The 19,117-nt window shown below is 38.4% G+C and overlaps 1 protein-coding gene across 5 annotated transcripts in view; it reads right to left on the bottom strand.

The window, feature by feature from the left end:
• LOC111529164 (tau-tubulin kinase 2) overlaps nt 1–19,117 on the bottom strand; it is a 178,174-nt gene that overhangs the window by 66,740 nt on the left and 92,317 nt on the right. For 4 of the 5 annotated variants that reach the window (XM_023196021.2, XM_023196022.2, XM_023196024.2 and 1 more), the window contains 3 exons: nt 8,123–8,188; nt 3,085–3,177; nt 2,022–2,147 (listed from right to left, as the gene is read on the bottom strand). In XM_023196021.2, coding sequence (XP_023051789.1) covers nt 2,022–2,147; nt 3,085–3,177; nt 8,123–8,188 — 285 coding nt within the window. The remainder of the gene's footprint in view (nt 1–2,021; nt 2,148–3,084; nt 3,178–8,122; nt 8,189–19,117) is intronic. The other variant, XM_023196023.2, reaches the window with a different exon arrangement.

Here is a 19,117-nt window from a genome sequence, read left to right as displayed (position 1 = left end):
CAGGAGTTCGAGACCTGCTTGGGCAACATAAGGAGACTTCATCTCTGCTTTAAAAAATAAAACAAAAACAACAACAAAAAAAGCCAGGCATGGTGCACACTTGTAGATAAAACTACTCAGGAGGCTAAAGTGGGAGAATCACTTGAGTCTTGGAGGCTGAAGCTGCAGCGAGCCGTGACTGCACCAACTGCACGCTAGCCTTGCTGACAGAGCGAGACCCTGTCTCAAAAAATGTTTTTAAATAAAGAAAATAAAATCTTGAAAGAACAGTAAGTAAAATCAAATTCAGGAATGAATCTCAAACTGTAAAATTAATCACAGGGACAGCATTAGTTCACAAGACCATTCAGATTAAAAGTAGAGTTATTTTTCTCAAGATGAAGACTGAGCAGAAAAACAAGAGGCAGAAGCTGCAAAGCTCAGGCTTTTGAAACCTGATGTCATATTGATACAAGTCATTAGAACACACCCATCACTTACATCAACATCTTTTTTCAATTATCCTTCTCCTGTCCACCTGCCCTCTGTTCTCACTCACTGCTTATGAAAGATCAGAGCAGGAAAGAGCTGGATTATTTACAGAATCTGTGAAACAAAGTAATGTTATGCCTGTTCTCTTTCTTCCAAAAATGGAAAATTACCATACTTTGCTTTGTTATTAAGTGACAGAAAAGCCCCTAGGAGAATGTCCAACTGAAAAACTTGAGAACAATAATTTGTTAGTTTAAAATAATCATAGATCTAAGTTTCAAACTTTAGCTGGTAAATATGATAGTCTTCTTTAGACGTAGGTTTAACTAAGAAGAGAATGTGATCGAAGTCTTTCACTGTCCTAAATTTCCCTATGCAAATTTTGTCAATAAAAAATTATTAGCACTCAAGATGGGAAAGTTGGAACATTTTTCACCTCCTCTTGAATCTAGTCTTACAGGTATAATTTCATTGCTTTAAGTAATGTGAACGCTATACATTTCAGAAAATACATACAAAAGGCAAATATAAGAACACATACAAAAACAACTCACACACAGTGTATCTTCTCAATTTGTTAGGCAGTCCCTATTGTTTACAACACAAATTGGTATATGCGTGAGAAGACAAGCTCACCCATTTAAGGTCTCTAAGGACTCATGGCTGTATGTTGCCTCTTTGCTTTATATCCTGTTTGTATCTTATACAAAAGCAGCAATTTCACAGAGAAATGATTCTATATGCAAATACATTCACTGTGCTATAGATACTTCTTAGTCTTTTGACTGCACAACACTGACAATACTTTAGAATTTAACTACCATTCTCATGCAGTCTATGTGTTGTCCTTTGTAAGAATGATATACTAATATATATATAGTTTATATATACATTATATATATAATATAATTCTTATTACTGTATGTGTGGCTGCATTTATGTTTGCGGTGGTAGCAATTATTTGGTATTAAGCCCTGACCAAATTCTCCCTGAGAGCAACAGAAGCTTCTGAAATACCGCTGGTTGGGGTTAGGGATGCAATTTGTAGTAGACCAAATAGAGCCTTCTAAGGCTCATTAACTGATGCTCTAAGGAAATGATTCTCTGACCACAGACAAAATGGAGCCAATTTTCATTGACCGCTGTCCCACAGCATATTAACATACGATATGCTGCCCTAAAGCCCTTGACAGATGCATTACCTAGTTGGACATTTCCTTCTGGTCAAAAAATTAGCTATAGAATTTACATAAATTCAACTATCATCAGTTCTGTATGCCGAAAGAATCAGGCAGGAACAGTAAAATTTGTTACAAGATGAACAAACCTAAAACTCTAATGAAGTTAAGTCCATCCAGAGGGATGAAACATAACACACACACTGACACTCCCATCACAAGTTAATTTCACCATGTTTCTCAGGACGTATTAAAACAGTCTGATTCTAAGGACCTCCCCTACTCATTTATAACACCTTCAAAGCTACAATAAGTGAAAGCAGAGACTAACAGAGAAAATAACTAACCCACAGAACTCACAAAGATGGTTACCTGGTAGTCTGGTTTTGTAAAATAATCCAAAGAAGAGATATGGTCTAGAAAGATGCTGAATTCTGGAGGGAGATGTTTCAGCATGAGCCTGTGGTCATATCTCTCCTTAATAGAGCCTACTTGCTCCTGGGAAGTAAAGAGAAAAAGAGCTACAGTCAATTTCTCTTGGTGGTTAGGCATTAAGAGCCCCTCAGTAGCTGTCTCAAGGGTATATACTAGGGAATGAGATAGTGGGTAATTAAGTATAAAGCAAGAACTGAGCTCTTACTAACAGCTTAATGTACAATGTTTTAAAATGGAAAAAAACTATTATGCAGAACCAAACAAGTAGTACAGAGTTCTGCATCAGTATATTGATAGTCCCCAAAAGAAATTATTTAATTTAGTTTTCTGAGACAGGGTCTTGCTCTGTCGCCCAGGCTGAAGTGCAATGGCATGATCACAACTCACTGTAGCCTCGACCTTTGAGACTCAAGTGATTCTCCTGCCTCAGCTTCCCAAGTAGCTGGGACTACAGGCACATGCCACCATGCCCAGCTAATTTTTAAAATTTTTTTTTTTGTAAAGATGGGGGTCTCGCTATGTTATCCAGCCCAGTCTCGAATTTTTGGGCTCAAATGATCCTCTTGCCTCAGCCTCCCAAGGTGCTAGGATCACAGATGTGAGCCATTGCACCCATCTCAAAATAATTTATCTTAAATCTGATCTACTTTTATTTATCAACACGTGTTTACAGTTTTCTAAATCAAACAATACAATGTGACAATCAAAAACTAAAAGCTTACTTGACTTACAAAAACAAAGGGGAGAACTAATAAAATTAAAAGCTAAGACGGAGGGCTATAAATTAATCAGAAGCAATTAGTGTCTATTCTCCATGTACACAGAAAAATCTTATAACATTAATTTGATCTCTAATGTCAGCTCAGAGAGAAAAATATATATACCAAAGGTGCTTATAGATTTTAAGTCTTATACATAAGTATATTTTCAACAAAAATGTTTATTCAGGAGAAATTTTTATTTCTTCCACCAAAATTGACATCTCCATTCCCAAAATTACCTTGTCCTTTATTTTTCTCCATGGCAGCTGACCAACCACAAACTCCACTAACATGTAGAATAAGGACCAAAGGTCATCATGTCTTCCCATTTCCTTCATAAACAAAACAAAATCCAGTCACATTACATTACTATTACTTGTGAGTACATTACACTGGTCAAGGCCTAACCATTTCGTTTCACCTTATTAGGTGAAAAATGTAAATTCATTTCCCAAAAAATTATATGGTAAATATATATATAAATTTACATAGCAATACAGCAATCTATATGGCAGAATATACAAATAGAAAAACCTTTTGAAACAAAGGACACCCCAAAACATGGAAATGCTGGAAGTCACATAACAGCCCATTAGTTAATGTGTTCATTTAGAAGAAAGAGAACTCTTAAAAGCTATTTTTTTTAAAGGTGGAAATAAGGGAAGCAAGCTGATCCTGAAGTTTTGGCTGCTCTGGGGGCATCTGTCATCAGCGTATCCACCAGGAAGGGGACAGGCATAAAGGCCTTGGGCCTACATAGGACAGGAGTTGTAACTGAGATACACCCCACCCCCACCATATAGCTAGGGCCCTAAAAGGGTTACATCCGTAGTGTAGTATTTGGTGTGTACATTATACTATAATAATTGTTTCCTGTAAAATTTAACTGCTATCAAAAGAAAAAAATGAGTTTTAAAAAAATTGCCCTGAGAATTTGTTACCATAGGCCTGTCCCTCATTCAGACTTGGTATACCTGAGTGGTCTGAAAAACCAAGGGTGGTCATGCCCTGCAGGAATGACAGAAGCAAATTTGTCCTCTCAGGATAAATACATCCCTAAATTCAGACCTCATAGAAGTGCTATACAAAAAGCCTCACCAAATGTTCATTATTCATATTTATAAAGTATATTAATAAGCTAATGTCAAAAGAAGCTACAAAAAGTAGAAAAAAGTATCCAAGGATTTCAGAAATGGAATTATAGGATACGAAGAATGTTTAAAATGTTAAAATGAAAAATGGAATCAGTCACCAGAAAAGAATCATATTCAATAAAAACAAACCAAAACCCAACCAGATTTGAAAAATGATTAAAAAGAACATCTAGAAATAAAAAGCACAATTATAGAAATTAAAAACTCAATGGACAGGTTTAAAAGCTAATCAAACACAGCAGAAAAAAATCAATTGGAAAACAGATCTGAAGAAATTATCTAGAATGCAGCACAGAGACACAAAGAATTAGAAAATCCAGTAGTGAACTTAAAAGGAAGTACAAAGGACAGAATAAGAAAATTTAAGAAAGTCTAATACATCAATTTGGTGACTGGGCAAAAAGGGTATAAAGAAAAAGGGAAAAAGGGAATATGAGAATCTTCCAGAATCGAGGAAAGACATGAACATTTGGTTAGGAAACACATCAAATCCCAAACAGATAAATATTTAAAAATCCACACCGAGGCACATTTGAATGCAGGACTCCGAAGACAGAAAAGATACCAAAAGTATTCAAATAAAAAGGACAAATTGGCTAGGCATGGTGACTCATGCCTGTAATCCCAGCACTTTTTTGGGAGGCCAAGACAGGTGAATTGCTTGAGCTCAGGAGTTCCAGACTAGCCTGGGCAATATGGCAAAGCTCCGTCTCTACAAAAAGTACAAAAATTAGCCAGGTGTGGTGGTGCATACCTGTGGTCCCAGCTACGCAACAGGCTGAGGTGGGAGGATTGCTTGAGCCCAGGAGGTCGAGGCTGCAGTGAGTCAAGATCATACCAGTATACTCCAGCCTGGGCAACAGAGCAAGACTCTCCCAAAAAATAAAAAATAAAATAAAATTTTAAAAAGGACAAATTAAGGCCGGATGCGGTGCCTCATGCCTGTAATCCTAGCACTTTGGGAGGCCGAAGCTGGTGGATTGCCTAAGCTCAGGAGTTCAAGACCAGCCTGGGCAACATGGTGAAACCCCGTCTCTATTAAAAAATACAAAAAATTAGCTGGGTGTGGTGGCGTATGCCTGTAATCCCAGTTACTCAGGAGGCTGAGGCAGGAGAATTGCTAGAACTCAGAAGGCAGAGGTTGCAGTGAGCCAAGATCACACCACTGCACTCTAGCCTGGGCAAGGGAGGGTGAGAGAGCAGGACTCCATCTCTTAAAAAAAAAAAAAAAAGTAACAACAATTAAATAAAGTAACACAGATGTTCTCAACAGTGACCCAAGAAGCAGAAGAAAGTAATTTTTTTGAAGTATTGAAATAAATATTAACAAGATTAAAATGTAAAACAACAATAAGACAGTATGACAGAGTTCAAGTGTTTTTTTGTTTTGCTTGTTTTTTGAGACAGAGTCTCGCTGTAGTCAGCCCAGGCTGGAGTGCAATGGGGCGCTATCAGCTCACTGCAAACTCTGCCTCCCAGGTTCCAGCAATTCTCCTGCCTCAGCCTCCTGAGTAGCTGAGATTACAGGCGCCTGCCCACCACACCCGGCTAATTTTTATATTTTTAGTAGAGACGGGGTTTCACCATGTTGGCCAGGTTCAAGTGTTTTTAAAAGTCTTTGTATTATTTAAGAATTATTTACGTTAAAACTTTAAGATTTGGCAAAGCATGGTGGCTCATGCATGTAATCCCAGCACTTTGGGAGGCCGAGGCTAGAAGACTGCTTGAGGCCAGGAGTTTGAGACCAGCTTGGGCTACATAGCAAGACTGCCAATACAAACAATTAAAAAATTAGCCAGGTACAGTGGTGTGCACCTGTGGTTCTACCTACTGAGAAGGCTGAAGTGGGAAGACTGCTTGAGCCCAGGAGTTCAAGGTTATAGTAAGTTATCATCCTGCCACTACACTCCAGCCTGGGCAACAGAACAAGACCCTGTCTCTAAAAAGTAAAGTTTAAGGAACCAGAAAAAGAGAAATGGTGTGTATTATTTTTAGATATTATCAAATCAGGGATTCAGAGTATGGAAAAAAGAAGCATGTTAGAATTATCTGGGAAACGTTTTAAGATTAGACAAGCAACTCTGGAAGTTCCAAGAGCGGCACTCCTGCATCACCTCACAAACTAACAATCGTTGTGAACTACATTACTGAGTAAAAGCATTCTATCCCTCAGGTGTGCTGGGAGCAGAAAAGAGGGTTAAGAACTACTGCTATATACTATCAAATTCCTCTACAAGGTTAGATGAATAACAAATAAGCAAGTTATCAAAGTAACTGTTAAAGGACACTACACTGGAAAGGCTTTTAGAAGAAATTGCCGCTGTCTAAATTAAAACAATAAAAGTACATAATCTCTTTCTATTCGCTATTTTGAAAATGCTTATGTAGCTATTATAATCTCTGAAAACACTTACGTTTATCTTAAAAATAATGTACTTTCACAGATTCCAATGTTGACATAATTCTTTAATAAAATTAATTGGAAAACCTAGTATTTCTAAACTTTTATAAGAATCTATCAGGAAAAGAGAAATTCTTTTCAAGGCAAAGTAAATGACTAGATATCATAAAATAAAGCAACACTGAATCAAACCAAATGAGTTTAAATGCTTGGCAGAGTGCTACACACTGAGAAAAATGGCTTTATTATTTTCAATTTATAATCACACCATAGGAAACCAAATTAACTGGAGCACAGCATTTAAGACCACAGTATACTCTTCCTATTATATGTTGGTCAAGTTCTCATTAAAGCAATTTTGGCTTATCAGAACAGGAAAAAGGTAAAGAAAAGAATCAAGAAAAAACACTTTTCTCCCTATTTTATCAAGGAATCACTTGTTAAGCTTCTCAACTCCACGCAAAAAAAGTTAAAGGACTGATAATCCATAAAAATGCCCACTTTTCCTACTCATAAAGTTCGGGATGAAGGGGAAAAAGTCAGCGCAGAACAAAGGGACCAAAGGAAGAGGGTGAGGGAGATATTTTAAAATTTTAACCCAAGAGGAAAGGGATAATTTACTAAAATGAACATTTTAAAATTGTCTGTACTTGAAATCTTCATGAAAACAAAAGGTTTGGTAGGGAGAGGGATATCACAGATTAGATACATATTACAGATAAAATGATGACTCCACATTTCATTAGGTATTGATAGTATTATATTTCCAAATAATTTCTTGAAATAGTACACAGATGTTCAATCTCTTCCAAATTCTCTCTCTCTATATATATGTATTTTTTTTGAGACAGAGCCTTGCTCTGTTGCCCAGGCTGGACTGCAGTGGCGTGACCTTGGCTTACCACAACCTTTGACTCCCGGGTTCAAGTGATTCTCTTGCCTCAGCCTCCCAATTAGCTGGGACTACAGGCACACACCACTATGCCCAGCTAATTTTTGTATTTTTAGTAGACACGGGGTTTCACTATGTTGGCCAGGCTTGTCTCGAACTCCTGATCTTGTGATCTGCCCACCTTGGCCTCCCAAACTTCTATATTAAATTTGTTAATACTTCTATCTAATTAAGGACACAGATTTCCCCATAGACATAAATACACTTAGCTATTGTCTTTTCTGGCAAATTCAATTTTATTTTCCAAGCAGCTGCACGTATCTATTATCCACGATACACTATACCGTGCATTAGTATTACCAATTCCATTACCATCAGTGCCACACAAGAATGAATTAGGACAAACATTTCAAGCAACTTTGTAGCTATTAAAGGGATCCTCAACTCTCAAGCACTTTCCATACCTTTGTTTTTATTAAGAAGTCAATCTCACTTTGGGAGGCCAAGGCAGGCAAATCATGAGGCCAGGAGTTTGAGACCAGCCTGGCCAACATGGTGAAACCCCGCCTTTACCAAAAATACAAAAAATTAGCTGGGCGTGGTTGGGGGGGCACCTGTAATTCCAGCTACTCAGGAGGCTGAGGCAGGACAATCACTTGAACCTGGGAGGTAGAGGTTTCAGTGAGCCGAGATCACACCACTGCACTCCAGCCTGGGGGACAGTGCAAGACTCTGTCTCAAAAAATAATAATAATAAAATAAAAAAGAAGACAATCTGATTTAAGCTATTAGCATACTTATACAGATATGACTCCAGTTCAGATACCTACCCTGTTCCGATGTGCATTGATTGATGCATAACGAACTGTCCCTCGAAAGCCTGCCACAGCTCGAGGCTACAACAAAGCCATGCAAAGAATAATAAATGAGTTTCAAACAGCAATACACTCAGCACACTTGAACCCATGAAGTAAATGCAAGAAACGTGTCCTTTATTGTCACAATAAAACACTATTTAATTTCTAACTTTTAACTATGAAATTACAAGAAATTAGAGAGATTATCTCTAAATCACATCTTTAAAAAAAAAACACGGATAAAATTGTAATTTTCAGTTCCATTTTTTCCTACCTACATTTTAAAATACAGGGGCATTTATGACATCTATACAACTCTGTATATTAGAAAATATTAAATGCTTTCATATACCCATAATCACGATAAGCATCATAGTATATACATTAATATTCAGGTTCTGGATACAAATAAATATATTTAGATGGTGAGGAATCACTAAGTAATCTGAGATACCAAGCTCTTCATACCTTGGCTATTTCATTCAAACTCAATTCAAAGGTAGTGGCAACTTGTACCCTACCTTCGTATGCAATTCATGTATTAAAAATTCAAGTTATTGGGTGCTTGGTATGTGCCACATACTAGAAATAACACCAACATGAAAAATATATGATCCTAGTCCTCAGAGAACTCAACTTAGAAAAAAGTCCAGGCTTTTTACTTAGCCTATAAGACTTTTCATGATCTGGCATTTGTCTCCTTTCACAATGGATTTACCGTGGTTTCTTTTATGACCAATTTTAGTTTTAGCTCAAAACAGTGCACACGATTCTGTCCAGTTGGAATCCCAGCTCCTTGAATCCCTCCAATGGCTAGCTCTTCTACCTCATTTTAAGGCTTCTGCTCACACGTCACCTCCTCAGAGAAACTTCCCTTAATCATTCTAATCTAAAATACTACTCCCCCTATCTGTAGTGCCACTCTATTCTTTTTTTTTTTTTTTTTTGAGACGGAGTCTTGCTCTGTCGCCCAGGCTGGAGTACAGTGGCTGGATCTCAGCTCACTGCAACCTCCGCCTCCCGGGTTCACGCCATTCTCCTGCCTCAGCCTCCCGAGTAGCTGGGACCACAGGCGCTGGCCACCTCGCCCGGCTAATTTTTTGTATTTTTAGTAGAGATGGGGTTTCACCGTGTTAGCCAGGATGGTCTCGATCTCCTGACCTCGTGATCCGCCCGTCTCGGCCTCCCAAAGTGCTGGGATTACAGGCTTGAGCCACTGTGCCCGGCCGCCACTCTATTCTTTTACTCTGCTTTATTTCTTTTACCACCTTTACTACCCCCAAATAAATTTTATTTATATTCTTATTCTGTTTATTGCCCATTTGTTTAGATTTTAATTTTTTTTAAGAGATAAGGTCTCACTCTGTAGCCCAGGCTGTAGTGCAGTGGTGTAATCATAGTTCACAGCAGCCTCAAACTCCTGGGCTCAAGTGATCCTCCTGCCTCAGCCTCCCAAGTAGCTGGAACTACTGGAGTGTGCCACCACATAGCGTTAATCTACTTTAATTTGTTTACTGCCTGTCTTCTTTTAGTCCATGGAATATAAACTCTGTGTGGGTGAGGTCTTTGTCTTGCTCATTTTACAAATATAGATATAGACTCTGAGAGGTATGTAACTTGTCTAAGGACACAAAAATCAGTAAATAATAAAACCAGGCATTAACTAAGGTCTTTCAACTTTGTCTCCATTCTACTGCTCCCCAAGAAGCAAGTAAGTACCCTGAGGATTCGTGGGTGGCACTGTAGCTCAATATGAAAACTGACAAACTTGAAAATGATCATAGACAAACTTTTCATTAGTATAATTTTTGTTTTTTTTTTTTCCTTAAGTAACCTCAAATTTTTCTCAATTAGCATGTATTACTTTTGTAGTCAGAAAAGAGTAAAAAATCCTGGCCAGGCACACTGGCTCACACCTGTAATCTCAGCACTTTGGGAGGCTGAGGTGGGCAGATCACAAGGGCAAGAGATCGAGACCATCCTGACCAACATGGTGAAACCCTATCTCTACTAAGAATACAAAATTAGCTGGGCATGGTGGTGCATGCCTGTAATCCCAGCTACTCAAGAGGCTGAGGCAGGATAATCACTGGAACCCAGGAGGTGGAGGTTGCAGTGAGCCGAGATTGTGCCATTGCACTCCACTCTGGGTGACAGAGTGAGACTCTGTCTCAAAAAAAAAAAAAAAAAAAAAAAAATCCTTACCAGAATAATTTGGTCATATGTTACCGCATAGGATAAACAATCTATGTGTTCTTCCTCCATTTTCTCATTTTATAATCTATGTTTAATCAAGTTAGCTATTTCATTTCTTCCTTCATTAAATACTTTCTTTCCCTTACTTTTGTTTGGTTTTTAAGACAACTATTTTAAAATATTCTCTATTTAATGGCAAGTCTCAGTAATTAAAAGTTCCTGCAATCTTTAAAAAAAATCCCCATTATTTTCTTAGCTGCCATTCATTGACAATCATAGTCAGTGGATCTCAATATTTTCCTAAGACATCATGATTAACAGGAATACCTAATATGCTCAATTTGGTTGATGGAACTAAGGTTGGAGAGTTTTCTTTTTAGAAGAAAAACGTCTAAGAGAATATATGAAAGTCTACTATGAATCTTTTTCAGTTAATAACGTTTCAGAGGTTGTACTTTTATTCATTACCTGACATAAGCCTTCAGTTAACATAGAATTTTTTGTGTGTATTACATAATTTTGCCCAATTATTTTCATTCCAGTAACTGTCAGAATGAAAATCTCCAGACTTATTATCACATTCTGCAGCCTAGTGCACAGTTGATTGGGCATCTGGACTTCTCCCTGATGGATTCTAGCCAAGACAAGCCCAGGAGACTCTTTCTACTTAAGAGTTTCCCTGGCCTGGCTCTGACCTTACTTCTGCCATAGAAAGGCTGAAATAGAGACAAAGAGAAATCAGCTGTTTAGAGAAATCTTGACATAAGTAGTCAAAGAAATAATACCAGTTTGCATATCTCATCTAATTCTAATAGAAAAAGAAATAATGTCAGATCGAGGAAATTCAATCACCTTATTTAATGTAGTAAAGACAACTCAAACCCAACTGGGGAAAAACAGTCACATATGCAAATGATTCCAATTTAAAGCAGATCATAATGAATACCATTAGTGAAGCACAATGAAATATAAACACTTGGGAGTGGTAAGGATTAGTTCCATGTAGTAGGAGGGAGGAAGGACAAGTCTTAGGAACAGGCAGCACTTTACTGGGTCTTGAAACAAATAATCTCTTGAAACTTCCTCAATTGATGGCACTTTGCCAATATTTATCAAAATTGTAAATGCATATATTCACTTTGTCTTACAATTTTACTTCTGGAAATTTATCTCACAGATATACTCGCATGTGCAAAAATAGTGGATGTAGTCAGTCACTTACCATCATTGTTTGTGATAGCAAAAGATTGAGTGCAACCTAAATGTCTGTCAATAGGAGACTCTGATTAAATAAATTATAGTATGCCCAAATAATGGAATACACTCTGAAGTTGCAAAAAAAAAAAAAAAAAAAAAGAGGGGCCAGGCACAGTAGTTCATGGTTATAATTCCAGAACTTTGGGGAGTCTAAGGCAGGAGGATCACTTGAGGCCAGGAGTTCAAGACCAGCCCGGGCAACATAGTGAGATCCTGTCTCTGAAAAAAAAAAAAAAAAAAAAAGAATTAAAGAATTAGCTGGGCATGGTGGCATGCACCTATAGTCCCCGCTACCAGCTACTTGGGAGGCTGAGGTGGGAGAATCCCCCAGCTACTTAGGAGGATGTGGTAGGAGGACCTCTGAGTCATGCCTGTAGTGAGCTGTGATCATGCCACTCCACTCCAGCTTGGGTGACAGAGCGAGACCCTGTCTAAAAGAAAGAAAAAAAAAAATGAGGAAGTTCTATATACCAACATAGAAGATCATCTAGATACACTGTCAAGTGAAAAAAGAAAGGTATAGAATGTATATCATGCTACCTTTTTAATCAAAAAGGTAAAAATAAGAATGTTCATTTGTATTTGTTGTATGTGAATAAAGAAATTCTGGAAGAATATATTAAGAAACTAATAACAGTACAGCTACCTAAAGGTGAATGTAGGGAGTAGGGGGAAGAATCAGAGACAGTATAGGAAATGAGTAGATTTGGAATAGGCAGAGGTGAAATGGAGATTTATTTCACTGTTTACTTTTTAATTTCTTTTCAAGTCAGGTTTAATTTACTTTACTTTGAATTACTGAGGTATCATTTACTTACAATAAAATTCATACTTTATGTATACACAGTTCTATGAGTTTTGACTGATATGAAGTCACATAACCACCACCACGACTAAGATATCAAATATTTCCATCACTCCAATACGTTTCCTTAAGGCCCCTTTGAGTCAATCCCTCCCACTCCTAGTCTCTGACAACCAATGATTTCTGTCCCTTGTCAGCACTTAGTATTGTCTGGTTTTTGTTTTAACCATTCTAATTGGTAGGCAGTGGTATCTTGCCAGGGTTTTAATTTGCATTTCCCTAATAACTAATGATATTGACCATCTCTTAATATGCTTATTTGCCATTTGTACATCTTCTTTGATAAAATGTCTATTCAAATATTTAGCCCATTTTTACTGTGTTGCTTTCTTTTTATTGAGTTGTAGGAGTTATTCATAGATCCTGGATGTAAAACCTTTATCAGATGTGTGTTCTGCAAATATTTTTCCCCATCTGTGACTTGACTTTTCATTTGCTCGACAGTGTCTTTCAAAGAGCATAAGTGTTTACTTTTGATACATTTTTAATTCTTTAACTTTTGCTTCACATGAATATGTTACCTATTTGAAATTTATATTTAAAAACATTTTGAAAGAAAAAGAAAGTAAAAAGTGAAAGTATTTAACAATCTATGAGCATATTTTATTTGATACCTAGATATTCAAATGAAAACAAAAAAGAAAAAATAAATCGGGCCTTGAAGAGCTGACGGTATTACAACAGAAAAAATGAGATGCATTTTAAGTCAAAAGAACATGGTTAACAATGCAAAGAAGGAGGAAAGTACTGTTGGTGTTAGAGAAACAAATCTGGCATGACTGTAGCCGACCGTGAGAGGAAAAAAACAGGAAAATAGGTTGAAGTCAGATTAAGGGAGGACTTAAATGTCAAATTAAGGTCTTCTTTAATTTGGTTTATAACGTGTAGGTAATTGGAATTCATAAAATATTTTTAGGCCGGGCGCGGTGGCTCATGCCTGTAATCCCAGCACTTTGGGAAGCCGAGACGGGTGGATCATGAGGTCAGGAGATCGAGACCATCCTGGCTCACACTGTGAAACCCCGTCTCTACTAAAAATACAAAAAATTAGCCGGGCGTAGTGGTGGGCGCCTGTAGTCCCAGCTACACGGGAGGCTGAGGCAGGAGAACGGCGTGAACCCGGGGGGCGGAGCTTGCAGTGAGTGGAGATCGCACCACTGCACTCCAGCCCGGGCGACAGAGCGAGACTCCGTCTCAAAAAAAAAATTTTTTTTTCAGCTGGAAAGTAACGATTGACAAAATGCTCTGCATGTATGTTGACTCTGGTGGAAGTATAACAGACTGAAAGGAGAAGACAGAGAGATGAGTGAGGAAACTATTTTAACAATTAAAACAAGAAACAACAAAATTAGTACAAGGGCAGAAGCAGTGTGAATGTAAAGGAGAGAATGTATGTTAGAGACAGGATGAACTCCTAGGAGAATAAACCAAGAAAGAAGAGAATGACTCTAGCCTATTGCTAACAAAAGGGAAAGGATCAGGGAAAAAAATGCAAGAACTATGTCATACCACTCCCAATGGAATTAAGAAAATATCTCAAATTCAGCTGAAATTCTGAAATACTAACAGAGAAAAAAGACGTTAAAAATTGTTCTTACATAAGTTACCACAATCCTAGGCCCTGGAAGTTTCAGGTGAATGGTTAGGACGGGAGCAACAGGAGAAAACATGTCACTCCCAGAGCTTAGACACAAAGGGCCAGTGTGAGATGCCAGCTGAAGGGCTGAAACTGGGGAATGCCTTAAAAGCAGGACACATACACAAAATGAACAGGCAGATTCAAATCATTAGGTAAACAGAAGCTCAACTCTGAAATTATGAATCAAAGTGTTGCAGATATATATAGTTTAGGACTTCTTTGCCCCTGGCAACCCTACTTAATGTAACTAATATATTTTTTTTTTTTTTTTTTTTTTTGAGACGGAGTCTCACTCTGTGGCCCGGTCTGGAGTGCAGTGGCTGGATCTCAGCTCACTGCAAGCTCCGCCTCCCGGGTTCACCCCATTCTCCTGCCTCAGCCTCCTGAGTAGCTGGAACTACAGGCGCCCACCACCTCGCCCGGCTAGTTTTTTGTATTTTTTAGTAGAGACGGGGTTTCACCGTGTTAGCCAGGATGGTCTCGATCTCCTGACCTCGTGATCTGCCCGTCTCGGCCTCCCAAAGTGCTGGGATTACAGGCTTGAGCCACAGCGCCCGGCCAACTAATACATCTTAAAGGTGATGAAGAGTAGAGACTGTCAAAACCAACTTCATAAAACAACACACTGGTAAACACTCCATCATTCCCTTTGTAATGCCTTCTGACTGATGGTCCTACACCACAAGACTGGTAAATAAACATACATCTATGTTTTGAGGAAGTTCCTTCGTGGTGATAGAATAGCTTTGTATCTGGATTATGGTGTTGATGTCTTAGTCCATTTGTGCTGCTACAAAATAAGCTTGCCCAACATGTGGCCCAGGATGGCTCTGAACACAACCCAACACAAATTCATAAACTTTCCTAAAACATTATTGGAATTTTTTTTTTTTTTAGCTCATCAGCTATTGTTAGTATATTTCATGTGTGGCCCAAGACAATTCTTCTTCCATTGTGGCCCAGGGAAGTCAAAAGATTGGACATCCCTGCTATAAAGGAATACATGAGGCTGAAAATTTATAAAGAAAAGAGGTCTGTTTGGTTCACAGTTCTGCATGCAGGTTGTACAAGAAACATGGCACCAGCATCTGCTTCTGGTGAGGGCTTCAGGCTGCTTCCACTGTTGGTGGAAGGCAAAGCAGAGGAGGCATGTGCAGAGGTCACATGGTGAGAAAGGAAGCAAGAAGGTGGGGGAAGGTACCAGGCTCTTTTTAACAACCAGCTCTCATAAGAACTAACAGTGAGAACTCACGACCCTCCGCTCCTAGGGGGGATTCATGAGTGATCCATCCCACAACCCAAACACTGCCCGGCAGGCCTCACTTCTAGCACTGGGAATCAAATTTAAACATCAGATTTGGATGGGACATTCAAATTATAGCAGTTGGTTATATGAATCTATACATGTGATAAAATTCCATATACCACCACCCCCACCAAAACGTGCATGTTGAACCTGGTAAAATCTAAATCTCTACTTGAGTTAATAATATTATATCAACATCAATTTCCCAGTTTTGACAATGTACTATGATTATGTAAGGTATTAGCACTGGAGAAAGCTGGATGAAGGTACATGGTAACTGTATTATTTTTGTAACTTCTTATGAGTCTTAACTATTTGAAAACAAAAAGACAAAACAAAGAAAAATATAAAAAATGCTTAAAGTACTATGTTGTGATTCTTCGTCCTTAATGAATCTTCAATTAACAGACCAACTACTATTACATATTGATCAACAACAGAGTATTTACTGTGATAACAAAACAGTATTTGTTATGATGAGAACTCACAGACACAAAGGGAAAGACAAACATTGGGGCCTACTTCAGGGTGGGGGGTGGGAGGAAGGAAAGGAGCAGAAAAAATAACTACTGGGTACTAGGCTTAGAACCCGGGTGATGAAATAATCTATATAACAAACCCCCACGGCACGAGTTTACCTATATAACAAACTTGCACATGTGCCCCCAAACCCAAAATAGAAATGAAAAATAATAATAAAAAAGGACAACAATATACATCAAATCAGGGGGAAAAGCAAATAATAATAAAATAATAAAAAAGCAGAGGAGGCCAGGTGCAGTGGCTCACATCTGTAATTTTAGAACTCTGAGAAGCTGAGGCAAGATGATCACCTGAGCCCAGGAGTTTGAGGCTACAATGAGTTTTGATTGCACCACTGCACTCCCGCCTGTGCAACAGAGCAAGACCCTGTCTCTTTAAATAATAATAATACATTTAAAAAGCAAAGGGAAAGGAATATGAGAGGGAAAAGGGAGAGAGGGACTGGATTAAAAACATTAAAAGTCGATTGGGTTAAATTCATAAGCTAAACATGAAGGCTTGTCATGGCAGCTATGTGCATCTGCTCCCTAACTCCAAAACAAGTACCCTCAAGATCTGCAGAAGAGAGAAGAAAGAAAACAAAGAAACTAGTTAACACAAAATATAGAATGGAGAGTATATCAAGAGCTGCACTGGCTAATATGATAGACACCTAAAATTAAATTAATTTAAAATTCAGTTCCTGGACCAGGTGTGGTGGCTCATGCCTGTAATCCCAGCACTTTAGGAGGCCGAAGAGGGTGGATCCCTTGAGGTCAGGAGTTCGAGACCAGCCTGGCCAACATGGTGAAATCGCGTCTCTACTAAAAACACAAAAAGAAATTATCTGGGTGTGGTGGCGGGTGCCTGTAGTTGCAGCTACTCGGGAGGCTGAGGCAAGAGAATTGCTTGAACCTAGGAGGTAGAGGTAGCAGTGAGTTGAGATAGCGCCACTGCACTCTGGCATGGGCGACACAGCGAGACTCCATTTCAAAAAAATAAAAATAAAAATAAAATAAAATATAAAATTAAATTAAATTAAATTCAGTGCCTCATTTGCTCTGCCTACAATCCAAGTGCTCTATAGCCACATGTGGCTATGTAGCTAGTGGCTACCATATAAGACAGTACAGATACAGAACATTGCTATCATCATAGTAAACTCCATTTGTCAGTGCTGCTTGAGGAAGAAAAAGGGATATAATCAGGAAAGGCCCCACAGCATGCTTCTAAGATGGTAACATGCCATTTCTTAACCTAGATGGAGGCCAGTAATGTTTCGTTATTCTTAATTTTTAATGTTTTTTACACTCCTCTGGAATATATAGCAAGACAAAATAAACAAAATCAAAATACAGATTTCTGCAGATAACATGATGGTATACTTAGACAATCCAAACAACTGATTCAAGTTTCCTAGCAATAAATAAATAATTGTACACATGAAACAAATCTACAATGGGAACTTTTGATTTTACATTAGTAGAACGATATAAGAAAATTATTTCAAACACAATCCAAAAAAGTATGACATTAACTTTTATTTTTTTATTTATTTTTATTTTATGTTTATTATTAATTTCATCAAACCAAAACTTTAAAGAAGCAGACAGATCCCAAAACAGACAGGAGCTGAGACCAAATAAGACTTGTGAATCCCATACTGAGACCAAATAAGTCCATTTACAATATTGACAGAGTGACATCAATGCTTTACAGTTTTATTGCTAAATTAAGTTTGGCCTAAAACTGCCTCTGTACATGTTTTATGGCTGGTCTAGAGGTAATGATGGTAACCTAACTTGAGTATAAATAGACTGTAAACTACTCTTGTAACAAACAGCCAAGTCTCAGCCAACCACAGCAGCCAACTGTTCAAAGCAGATTCAAATAAAGCAAATGCCCAGCTGTAAGCAATCCAGCTGTTTCTGTACTTCACTTACATTTTCTGTACTCATTTTACTTCTTATGTTCATACATGTTATCTGACCATGTGGCAGCCCCAGAGTCATTCTGAACCTATTCTTATTCGGGGGGCTACATGATTCATGAATCATTCTTTGCTCAACTAAACTCTGTTAAATTTAATTTGCCTAATGTTTTCTTTTTAACAAACCTAAAAGCCCTATCAAAAATAGAGGTTGTGGTAAAGGGAACTAGGAGGAAATTCACTGAAGATACAGCTTAGAGAATAGCTGGACAGGACAGAACTAGGGGGAAAAGATAGCTGAAGGACCTGACATCAGAACAATGATCAAACACTGACTTCAGAAACTATTCCATTTTAGAAGCCACAGTTTGATTAGTTGGTCAAGGTATTTATGCCCCCAAGATATCGTTATAAACAATAAAGTAACTGGCCTGCAATTAGTGAAGTTCAACAGCTGGATGTGGCCAAAGAAAGAGCAGAAGTGAGCCTTACTGGTACCATTATCATCACAGTGTGATTGTGGTCATACCCAAAGATGCACCTCCCTGAAGAGCAACACAGTCTTAATACTGTGTGTGTGGTTTGCGGGGAGGGAGGGAGAACGGAATGGATTTCACTAAAATGATCCTGTCAGCCACTAAACAAAAAATAACAACAAGCCCTAGAAGGGGGTAACTAGTACCCAGAGTTGCTGTAATATATTACCTAAAAGGCCCAGTTTCCAACAAAAAATCATGAGGCATGCAAAGAAACAGGAAAGTATGACTTATACATAGGGGGAAAAAAGCAGGCAACAGAAACTGCCTGTGAGAGTGACCAGATATTGGATTTAACAGAAAACGATTTTAAAGTAGCCATTATAGATATGTTTTCAGAAATAAAGGACAGCTTGATTAAACAAGAAAAAGAAAATGCGATGACAGTGTTGCATCAAATAGAGAATATCAATAAAGAGAACTAAGTGGAAATTTGGGAGTTGAAAAGTATAGTGGCCGGGCGCGGTGGCTCAAGCCTATAATCCCAGCACTTTGGGAGGCCGAGACGGGTGGATCACGAGGTCAGGAGATCGAGACCATCCTGGTCTACACGGTGAAACCCCATCTCTACTAAAAATACAAAAAACTAGCCGGGCGAGGTGGCGGGTGCCTGTAGTCCCAGCTACTCGGGAGGCTGAGGCGGGAGAATGGCGTGAACCCCGGAGGCGGAGCTTGTAGTGAGCCGAGATCGCGCCACTGCACTCCAGCCTGGGCGAC

The sequence above is a fragment of the Piliocolobus tephrosceles genome, unplaced genomic scaffold (genome assembly GCF_002776525.5).
Source record: "Piliocolobus tephrosceles isolate RC106 unplaced genomic scaffold, ASM277652v3 unscaffolded_110, whole genome shotgun sequence".
Taxonomy (NCBI): domain Eukaryota; kingdom Metazoa; phylum Chordata; class Mammalia; order Primates; family Cercopithecidae; genus Piliocolobus; species Piliocolobus tephrosceles.
The sequence above is the reverse complement of the archived record's forward strand: the minus strand, read 5'-3'. Positions and strand labels throughout refer to the sequence as shown.